This window comes from Acipenser ruthenus, chromosome 9, assembly GCF_902713425.1.
Source record: "Acipenser ruthenus chromosome 9, fAciRut3.2 maternal haplotype, whole genome shotgun sequence".
NCBI lineage: Eukaryota > Metazoa > Chordata > Actinopteri > Acipenseriformes > Acipenseridae > Acipenser > Acipenser ruthenus.
Genome location: NC_081197.1, coordinates 24,360,587 through 24,379,322, shown reverse-complemented (window position 1 = coordinate 24,379,322; position 18,736 = coordinate 24,360,587). Strand labels below are relative to the sequence as shown.

General features: G+C 38.0%; 1 protein-coding gene across 2 annotated transcripts in view; it reads left to right on the top strand.

Annotated features, from left to right (window-relative positions):
- fhdc4 (FH2 domain containing 4) overlaps positions 1-18,736 on the top strand; it is a 96,471-nt gene that overhangs the window by 34,494 nt on the left and 43,241 nt on the right. For both annotated transcript variants that reach the window (XM_059029730.1, XM_034008496.3), the window contains exon 3: positions 6,315-6,376. In XM_059029730.1, the coding sequence (XP_058885713.1) occupies positions 6,315-6,376 (62 nt within the window). The remainder of the gene's footprint in view (positions 1-6,314; positions 6,377-18,736) is intronic.

Genomic DNA, 18,736 nt, shown 5'->3' with positions numbered 1-18,736 from the left:
GTGTGTTTGATGTTGTAATTGTTATTCTGTTTCTGTGTTTTGCAAGACTTTGATATTATTGATGTTGAAATATGTGTACAATATCGTTATATAGAATTTTCATTTCGTTGCCAACCCCTAATTTTAATCGGTCGTAGCTGTTTACAGCCCTATAGATTATATTAGAACTCCCAGAGTTTACAGTTGTGTACAGCTGTAAGATTGTAAGGTTTAGTATGTACAGGTCGCGTGGGCATCTTAACTGACTTCACCACAGCACACGCACTCGCAGTAATGAAAATGACAACCAGATTTCAAAAGTTGCAAATCAGGAAAATGCTGCCACAAGAAAAATGAGTGATTATAAATGTACTAAAAGTGTAACTGGAAGAAAATGGAGAAAACATGAAAATTCATCAAATACTAGTATAGCAACTCGACAACATGATGGTATACTGGGAAGCAAAGACAGGTATTTAAAGTGATAGTTACATTTACTACAGTAGCCTAATAGAGTTCACAAAAACAAAACGTTTAGTGGCAAAACAAAAGCATTAAAAGGGAAGGGAAATGGTCATATCAAGCTATTGTAAACCACTACAACTAATTTATAGCAAATAAATTGAGTGTGCAGTAAATATCCTATAATTGTATCTCAGGCTTCTGGTCTCGTCATTTGTCTTGCCTCGAGTTTATTCCTATTGTTGATGTTTTGTCACGTGTATCATAAAGTTTGTTTATATGCTATGCTTGGTGGATGAGTAATGATTGAGAGTAAAATAATTAGAAATGGAACTAGCATAAAAGATTTGTGAACTAGTTTTGCCCCTAGTTAAGTCTCTGTTTATTGTAGCTTTTATTATTATTGTTTTTGTTGTGGACTATATGACCTGTCACCTGTATTTTGCTGTTCTGTTTCGATGGCAGCATGCTATGTTTATTCAATTTTACAAAGGAAAACAGTGATGCAGTTTTCTAATGTGACAGTATAGGTGCTATGAAACTCAGGAAAGAACAGAAACGCAGCACTGTGAGTGGCTGAAACACTTCACAGCAGAGGTCTCCAAGCCTGGTTCTGGAGAGACCCTATCCTGCAGGTTTTCTAGGTGTCTACATCATCAGTGGCTAAAGATCTGGAACACATGTTAATCTTGACTAATTAAGCCAATAATTGGTCCAATTAAGTAACTGAGAACCGAAATCCAGCAGAGCCAGTAGCTCTCCAGGACTAGGGCTGGAGACAGTGCTTTACAGCATGGTGATGCAGAGTCAAGGGGTGGAGACTAGCGCTTTACAGCATGGTGATGCAGAGTCTAGGGGTGGAGGCCAGCGCTTTACAGCATGGTGATGCAGAGTCTAAGGTGACCACATGGCTCTGTGTTCAGTGGGACAGTTCAGGCTTTTTGCTCACAACCCAATGCATCTTGGTACATTTTACCTGTCTCGGGTACCATTCTTTCCTTTGAGAAGCGGGACTGTGCTTACCAGAATGCTTTGGAACACAGGGCCATATGGTCACCTCAGCAGAGTCGTTATGGGCATGAGAAGGGGTGGTTTAGCTGTGCGTACCGTGTGAAAGATTTCTGGGGGGGCTCCTGGATCTGAAAATAACATACATAAGGAAAGTCATACAGAAGAGAGCCTCCATGTAGGCTACCTTGATTGATACATCCAGTAGCTTGGGTTTAATGAAGATCCTTGGCACTATTAGGCAAATGGTTTTCTGTATGTAAACCCGTCTACACTATCTTTCAAACATCTTCACCTCTGGACATATCCCTGGTACAGACCACACACTTTGAGGTAATGTCCATCATCTTTCATTATTGGTATTAAAAATCACTACTTGTTCAGGGGTTCCCGAGTGGTGCATCCAGTAAAGGCGCTCCACGTGGAGTGCAGGATGCGCTCTATAGTCTGGACGTCGTGAGTTAGAGTCCAGGCTATTCCACAGCCGACCGTGGACTGGGGGAGGGAGGGTTAGGTCGGCCAGGGTGTCCTCGGCTCACCACGCACCAGCGACTCCTGTAGTCTGGCCGGGCGCCTGCGGGCTTGCCTGTAAGCTGCCAGAGAGCTGCGTTGTCCTCCGACGCTGTAGCTCTTGGGTGGCTGCATGGTGAGTCCGCAGTGTGAAAAAAAGCGGTCGGCTGACGCTTCGGAGGACAGCGTGTGTTCGTCTTCGCCCTCCAGAGTCAGCGCAGGGGTGGTTGTGGTGAGCTGAGCTTAAATAATTGGCCATTCTAAATTGGGAGAAAATAATACAAATAATTGGCAACAAAAAATCACTACTTGTTCTTTTGTTCACAAATAGCACACTTATCTTTAATAATAATAATAATAATAATAATTGTTTGTATTGGGTCTATATTCTGTATAACTTCCTTTTTTCTTTCTATATCCTCCTCTGCTTCTCTCTGCACAGCCTCTTACAGTAACTGTTTAAAATGCAAAACTACCTGTAGATATTTTCTACTGAACAATTTGAATGGCAAATACTTAAGGCATTCCATACAATGCAAATCAATAGGAAAACATTTGTGACACATTAGTGATCCTCCTCGCGCTTTTAAACAGTTATTATGCATATGCTGTCGCAGGTGGTCAGATGTGGTTTTGAATACGCATATCTCCTGTAGGAGGGCTCTAAAGTTTCACAGTTACATAAGTAACATGCCAATAACTGTGAATGTACAGTAAACAACTATAAATTGCACATGTGGTACAGTACATGAAAAACACTGCTGAGACTCGTGAGACACTACTGCCCGTGTAATTACTTGGGGTAGCACATAAGTTTGCTAGTCAAATAGACAATTTACCTCAAACTGGTAGTCCACTAATCTAGGTCACATGGTTGTGAGGAACAGTAACAATGAAGTGCTTTATTTCACATAAATGACATCTTGGTTGTTGTTTTAATTAGTTAACATAAATTACATTTTAAAACCAATAAAAATTGCACATCCCCACGTGCTGCTACAACAGTTTAAAATAATGTACCTGTAATTTTTATTCTTTTCATTAACATCCTGACAACTTAGGCCGGCACCCCGCATCAGCGACCCCTGTGGCCGGTAGGGCGCCTGTGGTTCTGCAGTGGAGCCGTCAGATCTGTGTTGTCCACCGGCACTATAGGTCTGGTGGCATTGCTGTGGATCTGCAGTGCGAAAAATGACGGCTTGGCAGGAGCACGTTTCGGAGGACGCGTGTTCCAGCCTCCGTTTCCCGAGTCGACGGGGGGGTTGCGAGCGGTGAGCCGGGGATACAGATAATAATTGGGCATGCTAAACAGGGGAGAAAACCGGGGTAAAAAATTGGCGACGACTAAATAAAAAAAATAAATAAAAAAAATAAATAAATAAATAAAAATAAAAAATACAATGAGAATAAAAATTACAGGTACGTTATTTAAACAGTTGCAGCATGGGACAATAACACTATTTTTCGTAACCCCGCTACTTTCTCTTTAAGGGGCAACAGTTGACCTGTTAGACCAGTGTTTCTCAAACTAGGGGTCCCCACCCAAAAGGGGGTTGCAAGGCTATTGTAGGAGGGTCGGGTGATCACAAAAAATACTGACATAACCTTAAAATTAGGGCTTCCGATTTTTCAATTTTTGTTTTTATTTATTTATTTATTTATTTATTTATTTAATTTAGTGGTCACCAATTCTTTTTATTGTTTTTTTCCCCAATTTAGTAATGTCCAATTAATTTTGGGCTCAGCGTTTGGTACCTCTGATGCAGACTTGGATTTTTCTAGAGTGGTGGTCTCTTCAACATCCAAGTTTTAAACTCTTTTTCTTCTTTTTCACTGCCTAGTTGGCACTTCTTTTCTGGTGGCATTGAGAAGACTGGAATGTGATGAAAGAAAGAGGGGGGATGGTGTGTGTATGTATGTATGTATGTATGTATGTATGTAACTAGTGTATATATGTGTGTGTAATATATATATTATATATATATATATATAAGTGTGTGTATTACACACACACACTTCAATGGAAAGATTCCACACATTCTAAATACGGTTTAGGTAGAGGGATATAATCCCTGATGTATGCCCTTAGAATCTTTGTAACCGCATCACAAAAAAAAAATCAAACAAGATCACTCCATCAGCTATTAACAAAATGGTGTTTTAAAGTAAACCTTTTTAATAAGATGTCAATTGAGGAATGGCTGAATCAAAACATCCTGGAAAATACGAGCACCTCTGAGATGTCTACAGTAGCACAGAGAGAATTACTGTCGGGCAAACTGAACTTTCATGAAGCTCTTCCAAAGGTCACACTACTTCTGCTGTCCAAGAGCAAGGCAACTTTCCTGGAAGCATTTTTAATAACTGCCCGATATATCTGGAAATATTCAAATCAATTAGCAAGGAAAAGACTAATTCTTCTTCTTATTATTACAATTGCACAATTAGATTTTCCGATCTTTGTCCTCAGTTTATTTTCACAAAAGCATTTTTAATAACTGCGTAATAACCTTTTTTTCACAATTTTTGTTTCACTTTTGTGCTCTGTTTATTCAAATAAAAGTGCACAGTTTTAAAAACGCTGTTTTGTACACATTTTATAGAGAAGATCGTTGTTATGGAGGACTATATTTATAGAACATTCACTTTAGAGTGCTTATGTGGAAGAATACATGAAAAAAGGAAAACCTAAATAAATTCAGTTAATCAATAAAAATGATAGTTAATTGTGCTGTAACATTGAAGTATATAAGCAACAAGACCCTCCACGTCGGGCATTACCAGACATTATAGACCGTTTGATTGTAATAGCGTCTTGACTTCGTCTCGGGGCCCATTACCCAAACGGTCGTGTGATGACCTCTGTGTCGGGTCTTATTGCTTCCATATGCAGTGAATACAGCAAGTTGGAAAAATGCCCTTCTATGCTGTTGACTTACTTTCGTAAAATAAGGTTATGTTTATTTTGTTGTTCTTCCCTCAAATGCAGTTTCTACTAAATTGATTCACTTTTAATGAGTCTTTGGTGCTTTTGCATGCAGTTTACATATTGGTGTTGACTGACCAGCAAGGAGAGTGTTTAACTCCTGAGTTAATATGAACTCTACCAGTGTGGACCTGGTGTTCTGTTTATACCCTATATACTTCAACATCCTAGCAAGGTGTGTAATTTTATGGTAATATAGGTCAGATGGATTTTAATTTGCTGATAATCCATTAAATTATACAGTTTCCATTGCGCAATGTTTTCTTCTCTAAACAGCCCCTCCCAGTTCTGTTACTATAGTGATCACAGGGCCTCGATGAGCCGGTGCAGTGGGTTTCCCTTAGGCTTGAACTGGTTGGGAGGAACAAACTAACAATCCTCAGGGCAACATCACTTCCCCCACATTTTAATGTTTCCAGTCAAGTCAATAATGATCAACCAATAACCAGAAAAGGCAAGTTTTCACTCTCAAACAAATAAGAGTTTAGTTATCTTCTGTATTTTGGCCATGACAATTCCATAGATAAAGCTGTTGCTTTTCCAGAGATATCAAGTTGTGATAGTTGTAATGAGGGAGATTATAAGAACACCAATATGTGATGTCATCATTGGTTATAGTTACAAAAACAAGCAATGAAACACTAAAGCCTATCATGGCTTCATTCCATAATAATGGGAAATACAAGCAAGAACAAGTATTATAGGGATTATTTTGGTAATATCTTTGTTGGTAAAATGTTCTGTCATGCATAATAATACTTGACACCCAGTTGTTTAAAATGCTGCATATCTTAAAAGAATCTGAAGCACTGGGCTCAAAACGAGGCAACTATCCAACCAAAACAGGAGATCAAACGCAGATCAATACAGTTAATGTATATCAAAGTAGATGTTGCTTGTAAATCAGTTACCAGTTAGATGATTTACTGTATAATTCTAACATTACAGCCTCGTAATCTATGGCACAGGATTGTGTATACTTAAACGTGTCATAGGCTTTGCCTTTCTGGTGTTAAGTTTGGCAAGTTTTTAAACATTTGATTTGTGGTAAATTCAGTAATTTTGGACAGTTAAGTATCTAGCTTGATAGATATTCAGATAGATATAGACACTTTTAACCTGTTTAACATAGTTAACATCTGAATTGTATGTCTTAATCAAATTCCAGGTGAATACCTTCTGGTCTTCACATCCAGGATTTGATCAGTGCTATAGTTTTACCATTGTCCGAATGTGAATATTTGTTGCAGGACTTGTCCATGTTGTTTTTAAAGTGTTGAGGATGTTGATATTGAACTGACTAGAACATCTATATGTTTGTACAGAATGACTCCTCCCTGATACCCTATTCTTTTTTTCACCCCCTTAGGAGTCTATACTTAATGCTAAGAAAAGCATGAATGTCGGTATCTTCCTGAAACAGTTTAAAAGGTGAGTCTAAATGATTTATTAAATTCAGATGTCCTCCATGCAGATTCAAGTACACTGCTTCAGTCCCTAAAATCTTACGTCTACGGACACACCCTGTCTCTGCAGCCTTCAGTGATCAAACCTTCACTAAGCAATGTACCACGGTCATGTGGCATCAGTTGTCAAACAGATCATGTCTCTTGATTGATTACCTTTATTATTATTATTATTATTATTATTTATTTCTTAGCAGACGCCCTTATCCAGGGCGACTTAATTGTTACAAGATATCACATTATTTTCACATAAAATTATTATTTTTTTTTTGTTTCTTACATATTATTTTTACATAGTTACCCATTTATACAGTTGGGTTTTTTACTGGAGCAATCTAGGTAAAGTACCTTGCTCAACGGTACAGCAGCAGTGTCCCCCATCTGGGATTGAACCCACAACCCTCCGGTCAAGAGTCCAGAGCCCTAACCACTACTCCACACTGCTGCCCTAATTGGAGAAGAGTTTTCATCATATAGTTATCCACCTTTCCTATCATCATGGGTACAAGCATAGGAGGGTGTTGATACTGTAGGGGGGGTAATGTAAAGCTACATTTTATATTCAAATTATATTTAATAATTTATATTGAATTTAACAATTAGTAATCATTGCAGTATATAAATCATTCTTGATGTTATCCTCTGAAAATAACATCAGATTTACATGCTGTTACAGATAGTATTAATTACCCCTTGATTTCAAGTTTCGGTCTGGTGTTGATATATAAGGAAGCTTGCAATTGAGACTATATTCAATTTGTTAAAACAATAATGATATAGCATTCAAGTAATTAGTCAAAGCAACTACTATATAATTAACTAATGAGATGCTCTCAATTAGCTTTAAAACTATAAGTTGCATGCAATACAATGAGAGCTCTTTCCCAGTTTCCCTTAAACAAACATTTGAGTTGTGTGTTGTTGTTTTTTTTAAATTGTTTTAATTTAGTCATTGCCAATAATTTGTACCCAGTTTTCTACCCAATTTAGAATCAGCAATTGTGTTATTAATCCCGGTTCACCGCTGCAACTCCCCGGCGACTCAGGAAACGGAGGCTGAAACACGCGTCCTCCGAAACGTGTTTCTGCCAAGCCGTCATTTTTCGCACTGTGGATCCACAGCAAAGCCGTCAGACCTATTGTGCGCATCCTGCACTCCACGCGGTGCACCTTTACTGGAGAGTTGTGGTTCTCAAAAGGCAATGCTCTGTTTCTGAAATATCTGATACTCTCCACTAGTGTGTGACAAAGTAACTCCTATAGTATTGCATACAAGACATTCTTAAAAATGACTTGGAGACGAATACCAGAGTTTACAACAGTTAAAATGTCCCAGTACTATAGCATGTGCAATATTAACTACGAAGATATTGTCTAAAATGACTTGGCAATGAATATCATAAGTTACCAAAATAACAGTAGGAACTATTTCAGTTTCCTAAGGACAAATCAAATTGTACTGGATGCAATCAGATTAACAAACCAAAGCAAATAATGAATATTGCCAAAACATGTGTCATTTGAAATTCTGACAGTATTTGTTCACTAATTTTTATGATTTTGCCTCCTGCATTAAAATCATACCCTAAACTTCTAAACTTTTTTTTCCATTTTGGTTGAATGGTGATAATACTAATAGTTTGCTAGTCTGCACGTGGCAGACCCTTACATGTGGGTCATCACATCTACAGTGCACAAAAGGTCAGGTATTATTGGAAGTCAGCGACTTTTAAAAAATGTATCCTCGTAAATTGGCTCTCAGAAAGAGAAGAGAGAGGAAAAAAAGAATTAGAACTGAGAAACGAGCAGCTTCTTAAGTATTTAACTGCAAATCAAGCCAAAAATGACGTCCTTTCACAAGGATAATTTAACAGCCTGGACAAAGACGCAGCTTTATCTCTGTTGGAATCTGACATTTAATTATATTTTGCCTCCAAAATCCGTTGTTGGTTTTTTTTTTTTTTTGGTTTTTTTTTTTTTCTCTGGCCACACATACCTGGGTCGTTTTTTGAGTAACACAAGTCACTCATAACATGTTGGAGATGAACTGTTGTTGAGTTGTCTTTTTTTCCCCACGGTGAGTGGCTGTCAGATTTATATGCGAGTGCACTGGTTATGTTAGGTATGTTTGTGGTCACACAAATATTCAATTTAGAACAGAAGAGGACAGACAAATATCACAAGTGTGAACCTTCACAAACTCTGTTAACATATACTAATCGAGTCTAATATGGATTATGCACTTTGATATTTTTTTTTTTTTTTTTTTTTTTTTTAATTTTCGAATGCTAAAAAATAAAAATAACAAACAGCATTTTGCTTGAAACAGTCGCACTGCCTAATCGGGTTACTGATCATCAAGATTTCTGCTTAAATCGGATACAACTCTGGAAGTTTATTCTGAGATGGAGAGAATTGTAAAGTTACGTCTTCTGAGACCTACAATCATAAAATTATCTGAAGAATTAAAGGACAAACTGAGCCCGGCTACAGGTAGAAAGTGTCCCTGAGGTGTTACAGATTTGTTTGGCTCTGAGATTCTATGCAACTGGGTCTTTTTAAAATTCTGTGGGGGATTGTTTTGGGACTGCATAAATCTACTGCTTTGAGAATAGTGCACAGTTTCTTAGGAACTTGCAACTAAATTAACATCCTTTCCACAGGAGTTGTCTACACTAAACAGAATGAAAGCTGATAGAAAAAGTTACAACAGCATAAATGTCCAAGTGGTTTATTGATGCTAAACTACGAATTATCAATTGTGTAGCTCGCTGACCTGGAGGTTCTGACTCACGTATCCTAAAACATTCTGCTATATTTGACACTTTTGAAGATGGGGCAATAAATGGCTTCCTCCTTGAAGACCGTAGATATCAACCAAAGTCTTGGTTACTTACACCATTCATCAATCCAGGAAATGAAGCTCATATGCGTTACAATGTCTCACATATGAAAACTAGGAATGTGATTGAAAGATGCTTTGACGAATTGAAACTACTCTTCCGTTGTCTTCATGGAGAACTGAGGATGGCTCCTGACCTGAGTTTGTAGCATTATTTGTGCTGCTGCTGTTCTGCATAACATAGCAAGGTAATAGCTGGAATTTGCAAATCCAGTATATTGTAAACAAAAATGAGCAGTTAATTGCAAATAGTTTTAACTAAATTAATAACACTTGGTTAGTTTTGGATACTGAAGGTGAGACTGAAAACGACTCTGATTTTAACTTTATAAATGTGCCTGCTCCATGTGATGTTTCAGTGCCACAGCATGAAAGTGGAACTGAAAAGGTACATAGATGGAAGGCAGAAAGTGAGTGGGGACTGGGTAACTGTTAGAAAAAGTACGAAGAGGAGGACGACACCGAGCAGCCAACATAGAGAGGAGATTGAGCTAGCTAATAGATTCCAAGCACTGAGCAATGACGACCTAGTGCTGGATGAAAACAAGGGTGAGGTGTTAGTAGGTGATTCAATTCTATGCAATGTCGACAGTGATTTTAGCCGTAAAGATCCCGTAAATAGGGTTGTTACCTGCCTGGAGCAAAAGTAAAGGATATTGAATGAAGAGTGCACAGATTATTAAATCATAGAAAATAGTCTGTGGTCATTTTACATGCTGGTACAAATGACACAAGGAACAGAACATCTGAGATTCTGAAAGAGGATTTTAAATCATTAACAAGACAGCTGAAAAAGTTAGGATGCAGAATTATTCTCTCAGGTCTACTACCCTTTGTTGTACATACATAACTGTAAAAAACGAAAGTAGTTTTTAATTTAAAATGAAAGTAACATGGTTTCTCTTGCATGTGTGTCACTCGGTGCAGCACAGAATCCAGGTTGAGCTGCTGCAGCCTGCAGCTTTGCAGTTTTCTGATTTGAAATGTTTCTGCTGAAGCTCTGTGGCTAACTTCAAGATGAAATCTCTCCTACCAATATTTTCCCCGGTGCATTCCTTGTACAAAATGAAAGAATTGATGGCTGCCAGGTCCAGTAGACAGGCTTCTATATAAAAAATAAAATAGAATATTGTAGGTTATATTCAAAATAAAAAATATATAAAAAGAATTACTACTCTGGCAGTTCTAGGTAGAGGGGATTATAAATATATATATTTTTTTATCTTTGCGATTGTGCCTTTCAAACGCCATCACAGTATTGTAGGAACAATTCAATAATTTAATTTAATATTTATCTGGGTTGGTTAGTTCTCTTATTATTTAATTGATGTGTTACAAAGATCGAGGATTTACTATGAACACATGCAGACACAAGGAATGTTTAATCAACAGTAGTATTTTATTAAGTACACAAAGAATAAACAGAAATCAGAAAAATAAAAAGTAAATCTTAGTCTCTAAGCACAAACGCAATTCAAAAAGCTCTCGCTACACTCATGCTGGCTAGCAGGCAATTGGAATATGACACCACCTGTCTCCTCACACACAAGCAGCAGCTTCAACAGCAAGCAGGCTGTGACATAGCTAGTACCTGGCTCTCACACACACACACACACCCCTGCACGCACCCAGCCTAACTGAAATGATGCAGAAAATCTTAGAATGTATCACATTAAGCTTATTAATTAAGCTTATTAATTGTATATGGCAAGTTTACTTTTAACAAAATTCTTCATACAACAATATGAGGTAGATTACTTATAGTTACTTCATCAAGTTTCACAGTTATTTCACACGCAAAGTGTGCAAACTAAATAATTAACAGTTCAATTCTATGTGAATGTGTTACAATTAGTTTAATTTAGTTCCTTGAAAGAAAAATGCAACTGGAATTATACTCAACGGTTCCTTGAAGCTTAGACTTTTGGTCTGCTGGCTTGGAATCTGTTGAAGTGTCCAGTACAAAAACTCTCTAAAATAGTTCTATTTTTGTAAAGTTGATACGGTTCTGTAGCCTGAAGTGAGTGTTGTAAGTGTACATGTATATCCATTGCTACAGCACCGGTGGACCATGATGGAAATCTGGAACGAGTTGCATGTTCTATGTCTTACCTGATGACGACAGTCTGTAGTGCTTGTGTTGTCTGGTTCCTTTGGCTGCTTGTGTGTGGGTGGGAATGGTGAGTTTGGGTTAAAAACCCTAACGCCACATTTCCTTGCCTTTATGGCGATGGGTTCAACCCTAACTGCTGCATTAACACTAGAACCGCCACGGCAGTCATTTTGATGGTTTTCACTTTTAAAAGACGAACACACGCTATCCTCCAAAGCGTGTGCCATTAGCCGCCCGCTTTTTTATACACTGCAGACTTGCCATGCAGCCACCCAGAGCTATAGCGTTGGAGGACAATGCAGCCCTAGGCAGCTTACAGGCAAACCCGCAGCGCCCGGCCAGACCACAAGGGTCACTGGTGCATCCTGCACGCCACGCGGAGCGCCTTTACTGGATGCGACACTCGAGAGCCCCCCATTTTCCTTGCTTTTTGAGGAGACTTTGTTTGTTTTGTTTGTTTGTTTGTTTGTTTGTTTTTCTATTTTCATTATAAACTACACCACTTCTGTGGAGGTGTTCCATACATGACTGCTGCATTTTACCACATATTAGACATGTGGCAAAGTGGTTTGCAGTGCACAGGTGTAGAAGTGATGTAATGCGTAACAGATGACAGACAACAACCGATTCAGTCCAAACGATTCTTTACTGGTTCCCGTTTGTAATCCAGGTCGTGGCGACCATAAATAATAGTCCCAGGCAATACACAGCAATGTGTAAGGCACTGTTTTAAACCACGGGTTACAGTCCCGAAATAATAAACACAGTATAAACGCACACAGAGACACAAACACAATCACTAGTCCAGAGAGTGCTAATGTGCATGTGGTGAAATGCAATTTATTCGTGTACAGTTGTGAAGTGCTGACTGGGTTGGTGCTGGCCTTAAGCGACAGCTCCTTGTACGTGTTGGCCATCTAATAACAACAAACGAATATAATTAGAAACGACAAAACAAACACTAAACACTCAGTTATTTTATTAAACTCCTTCAGCGGTTCTCTCGCAAATTTAAAATCAGTTCCTTCACACCTTCTATGTTAGCCCTACATTCTTCCCTTAAATGCTTAATTACACCATTGACACTTTTAGTGACAGCATCAGACAACTCATTCACCGATGTTTCAATAACACATGGTATATATCGCTTTAAACCCTCAATGCTTTCAATAATAAACCCTTGCTCCTGTTTAAGATCAACCAATTCTTTTTCCATAGCTAGTTGTTTTCTTGAGGTTTCCTGCACGATGGTTTGCAATTCATTTGCCATCTGTCTACTTATTTCCACTGATTGCGCCAACACCCGTATATCTAGATCTCCTGATCGTAAACGGTGTAGGCAATGGCCTTAAAGGAGGATATTCTTGAGGCGAACAAACACCCTCAGTTTCAAAATCTAGCAAGGACATATCAGCTGTAGGCATTAACTGATCATCACTCAATTCAAAAACATTAGCCATTTTTTTCCCCTCTAAAACAATCGCCCAATTATCAACTCCAATTAATTATATCCCAATTAGTCCAGTACTAATTAGCTCTGTCCCATCTGGGGTGCCACTTATGTAACGGCGTCAAGCTCTGGGGTGCCAGATAGTAATAAATGTCCTATCAAATTATTTAACTTAACCACATTACCAGGACCAGAAAGCCCGTTATCCTATTCAAGTCCTATATCAACCAGAGTAAAAGGGGACTAGTAATTAATTGAATGATCAAACAAGTTGCTTATGAGGTAAAATATATATATATATTTAGATGGCTCCAGCTTTAAGTCCATTTACCCCAAAATAATGAAACCAAATTATAAACAAAATAAAAAAACAAGTTTTACAGAACAAAGAAACAAAACATGTACAGAACAAAATATTAATTAACCAAACATAAAAATAACAGTTAATTGCTATGGTAGTAACAAACAGTACACAACAATGAAAAGCTTTTCATCCCTATTGGAAACCTGCTTTAAATACGGTCCTTCCAAGAGACAAACTAACTTTACCATCGTGTTACCAAAGACACCTCTTTAGTAATCAACGCCAGTGGTTGCAGGAATATACCCTCACGAGCCAATTTACACTATTAAACTGCAAGCCGGGTTTCAATAGTCTCAGCAAACACACACACAACGCAATATACATACCCAACAATTAATCAACAAAGCAAAAGTTAATTAACAATTTACTAAAATAAAATACAGAAACAAAAAAAAAACAGTATACTATAAAGCAATATTTATAATTATTTACTGGTGAAAACAAAATAAATAAATAGAAGAAAAATAATAAAGTACGGAAAATAACACACGAGTCTGTAATAACACACACAAGGATTGGCGGTAATTCTATAGCAGTTCTGATAGACAGAGTAATGTTCATTTAATATGCTGCAAGTCAGTTATATTCGAATTATTTTCTCTTCCTTACAGCGACTGAATTGGATATTGAACCAGTCACAAAAATGTCAATTTCCCTTTAGCAATCGAAACAACGATGTGGGAATCCTTTCAATGACCTAAAACCAAACTACCCAATTTCAAAACTGTACGACCTGTTCCGCTGGAACAAACAGGTTAGTTAACCTTGTTTGTTCATCTGGCCTCCGGCACGTAGTTTGTTCCAAATACTTGGCAAGTAGTTTAGTTAACGTTTTCCTCATGCAGCCGCTGATAATATAGAACACTTTTTCCCTTTCAAAATTGTTTCGTTCGAACACGCCATCAGTTACAGCACTCAGCTCCAAACTTCCTGATGACATCAGACAATGCCTTCCATCCCAGACTGCATAGCAAACAGGAACCGCCAACCTCCATACAGCACCCGTAGTGACCTCCAGCAAGCCTCCTCAACAAGCTAATTGTTCAGCTTTTATACGCAAGTGGCTCTCTGTTAAATGTACAGTATCGATATGTCATGTTTGCCACACCATAACAAAAGAAACAGGTTGTTTAGCCCTGTCCCCTTTTTGTACTGTCAGCCGTGCCCCCTTGTTTAGCGAGTGCAACCGGTTTTCCTCCAATCCGTGGCTGCCACATTGCTTCCCGTCTGGGGTATTGACTTGGTGTACCGTGGCTCCGCCCCTTTCTAGATGGCCGACTTCTACCTTTCCCTGGAATGAATTGTCAGACCATCCAGTCCGGGGCACACTGTTCCCTTTACACAGCGCCCTCACAGGTCTGGAGGGAGATTTATAACCAAGATTCATTCTTTCTCTGTCGCAACATGTTAATGCAAAGAGTGCAAACTCAGTTATTACTAGTAAAACAGTTTTGATAGCTTATATCTACAGTTTTTGAAATCTATGATACATAATTGTAAGATAAGAAATGAAGTGTCTGTTGAGGTGGAGTCAGACTAGACAACATAAGTGACTTAATGTAATGTAGTAGCCCTCTGTCAGTTTTTAAACAGGTTTCAATGGACAAGACAAAATGCCTCAAGGTCTGATTACACTGGCGCGGTAGTGGAAAGCAGAAAGCAATAAACCGTGTGGCAAAAAAAATGGAATCTATTGTTTTAAATGGGTGCAATTACACTGAGTGCGGAACGGAAAAGCGGCACGGTGGAAAACTTCCATCTAGACCAATCAAGTGAAGTGTTGTTGTGTGACGTTATCTGCATTATGTATAGTGAGAGATGGTGAATGAAAGACTGGTTTTCAGGGTGCAAAAATGTCCAACTATGATACGTCCCGTCCAGATTATAAGGATACGCAAGAAGCAAGACACCTGGGACACCATAGCGGCCAAACTAGACAAGTAAAAACATTTGCATTTGAAGAGCAACAGAAAAGATACACTATATAGCGTACTGTATGCCAGAGACCTCCAAGCAAAACACTTCACTTCAAAGTTGAAAAAAAAGAGGTCTCAATAATGATGGGCTTGTAGTTTTTCATGGAGGTGCTTGTGTGGTTTTTTTTTTTTTTTTTTTTTTTTTTTTTTTTTTTTTTTTTTTAAAAAGAGAACTCGGTCCGCTGTGGCCAGTCCCGCCTGTAGTAGTGCGCCTTGGTGTCCCTGCTGTCCCAAAGTCCATATCCTTGATGCTCATCTTGATAAATTCAAGGAGAACGTGGGAGCGTACTCGGAGGAGCAAGGCGAGCGCTTCCACCAGGATATACTGGACTTTGAACGCCGCTACCAAGGACAGTATAACGAGAACATGATGGGAGACTACATTTGGGGGCTGATTCATGAAAGTGATTTACAGTATAATTGTAAATCTCGAAAAACTACTCACTTCTAAATCTTTTATAGTCATTTTTGTATTACTTTAGTATAAATACATGTTAATTTGGATACATATGTTGTTTTTTTCTGACTTTATGTGAACGAAGACACACATTCGCCCGTTTTCTCATTGGAAATAGGTAAATTTCAAAATATCACTGTCCTGGTCACAAAAGCAAAGTTTGTGGGGAATAATAGCCATTTTCTATACTTTTGAGGCATAAGCAATTAGGAAATAACACTTACTACCCAGGAACAAAAATTGTGTTACATAGTGATACTACGATTTTTAATAAATAAATACATGGTGGATACTGCCTGAACATTTATGAAATATTTCAATACCATGTTTTTATTGTTGCTTATTTTTTTAATGCGTTAATGGTTCGTAATACTGTATTTCACTGACAGTATATTGTGACATTGACATACTAAAATCTCTGAGTTGCTTAGTAACTGATTTAGAAACTGAAACTGACGCACAAAACTCTAAACAGTTGTTTTTATATTACCAAATTTATATATTACATCATTATATTGCACATTGTGCTAAGAAAGACCCTGTGCTTGCACTGTATTTTTTAATAAAAAAAACTAAAACTAAAAACAAATTACTAGCAGTATACCGGTAGTGTTCAATCAGAACCCTATAAACCCTAATTGTATACATGAATCCGAAAATATCTGTACCTCTAAATAATAGTTGATCTCTGTTTATCATGGGATGGGATTTTTGACAGGACAGGATGGGACAGTACAGGAAAAATTTGAATAGGATGGGACAGGATTGGAAATGATGACTTTCATGGGATGTGACAGGAACATTTTTGACAGGACAGGACTGAAGTTTTATTCCCGTGTAACTCTCTATTGTGCGTTGACATTAATGCGTTGGAGCGTTTTCATTGTTTACATCCAAAGAAACTGTCGGCATCCAATGCAAACTTCGATCAATTCATTAGCCCTGTTAATCGGAGCAGCCCTAATTATTTATTTATTTATTTATTTATTTAATATATATATATATATATATATATATATATATATATATATATATATATATATATATATATATATATATAATATATATTAAATAAATAATATACACCGTGCCTATAGAAAGTCTAAACCCCATGCATTTAATGGGGATTTTTTTCCACTTATCTACACACCATACTCCACACTGTTAAGGGGAAAAGTTTTTGACTGAAAAAAAAATTATATATTAAATACAAAACTGAAAGATCATAATTGGATAAGTCTCCACCCTCCTGAGTTAATACTTCGTAGAAGCACCTTTTGGCAACAATTACAGCTGTGAGTCTGTTGGGATTGGTCTTTACACACCTAGATTTGGCAATAATTTGACCATTCTTCTTTACAAAACTGTTCAAGCTCTGTCAAGTTCCTTGGGGAGCGTTGATGGACAGCAATCTTCAAGTCATGCCACAAATTATCGATTGATTTAGGTTGGGGCTCTGACTGGGCCACTCAAGGACATTTACCCTTTTGTTCCTTAGCCACTCCAGTGTAGCTTTGGCTGTGTGCTTTGGGTCGTTGTCATGCTGAAATGTGAACTTGCGTCCCAGTTTCAGCTTTCTTGCAGAGGGCAACAGGTTTTCCTCAAGGACTTCTCTGTACTTTGCTCCATTCATTTTCCCTTCTATTCTGACAAGTGCCCCAGTCCCTGCCGATGAGAAACATCCTCATAACATGATGCTGCCACCACCATGCTTCACAGTAGGGATGGTGTTCTTTGGGTGATGAGCTGTGTTGCGTTTGCGCCAAACATAACGCTTTGCATTTAGGCCAAAAAGTTCCATTTTAGTTTTGTCAGACCACAAAACTTTTTGCCACATGGCTACAGAATCTCCTGAGTGTTTTTCTGCATACTTTAAACAGGATTCAAGGTGGGCTTGTAAAGTAAAGCCTGTAGCTCTTGCAAAGTTGCCATTGGCCTCTTAGTAGCCTCTCTGATCAGTCTCCTTGCTCGGTCATCCAGTTTGGAGGGTCTTGGTGGTGCCATACACCTTCCACTTTTTAATAATCGTCTTGACCGTGCTCCAAGGGATATTGAAGGCATTTGATATTTGTTTATACCCATTCCCTGATCTGTGCTTTTCAACAACTTTGTCCTGAGTTCTTTTGAAAGGACCTTGGTGCTCATTGTTGAGTCTTTGCTTTGAAATGCACTACAGGAGCTCCTGAATTTATCCTGAAATCATGTGAATCACTACAATTTTTAACACAGGTGGAGGTCACTTAACTTGGTGTGTGATTCTGAAGGCGATTTGTTACACCCGAGCTAATTTAGGATTGCTATTACAATGGGGGTGGACACTTCTCCTACAAGCTATTTCAGTTTTTATTTAATTAATTTTCTACAGATTTCTAGAATATTTTTTCACTTGGAAGTTGTGGGGTAGGATGTGTAGATAAGTGAAAAAAAACTAAACTATATTAATGCATTTTAATTCCAAGCTATAAGGCAACAAAAGGTGAACATTTTTAAAGGAGGTGGAGACTTTCTATTGATGATTTGCACCTGATGTCACAAGTCACGTGCCAGCAGTTTGTCGGCCATTTGGGACGTCAAAAACCTTCAGACTGCATACTGACAGCCTGTTTCACAATGTTTTAAAAAAACTGAAATAGAAGATGGTTGTAGCGTGTTGTGCTGTTGGATGCAGCAATAGACAAGGCCAAAAGCTGAATCTATCATTTTAACGCATACCAAAAGATGCTGAGAGACGAGAAAGATGGATTACTGCCATACATTGTAAAAACTGGAAGCCAACAACGTACAGTCGTTTATGCAGCGAACACTTCATAGCAGGCAAGATTCTGCTTTTCAAAAATATATATCCGTTATGTTGTAATTCAAATTAACCTCAAATTATATATTTGTCAATCACGTTAATAGATGTTTTTTTGTCACTGAAATTTTTATTTATTTATTTTAATGTGTAGGGTTCCTGCCAAGTCGCGCTATCAGTGCATTGGTGGGTCAGTTTTTTGTTGAAATTTCTAGCGTTTTATTATGTATATAAAATACTGTACACTTTGCGTTCAAGTTGGTCTTATA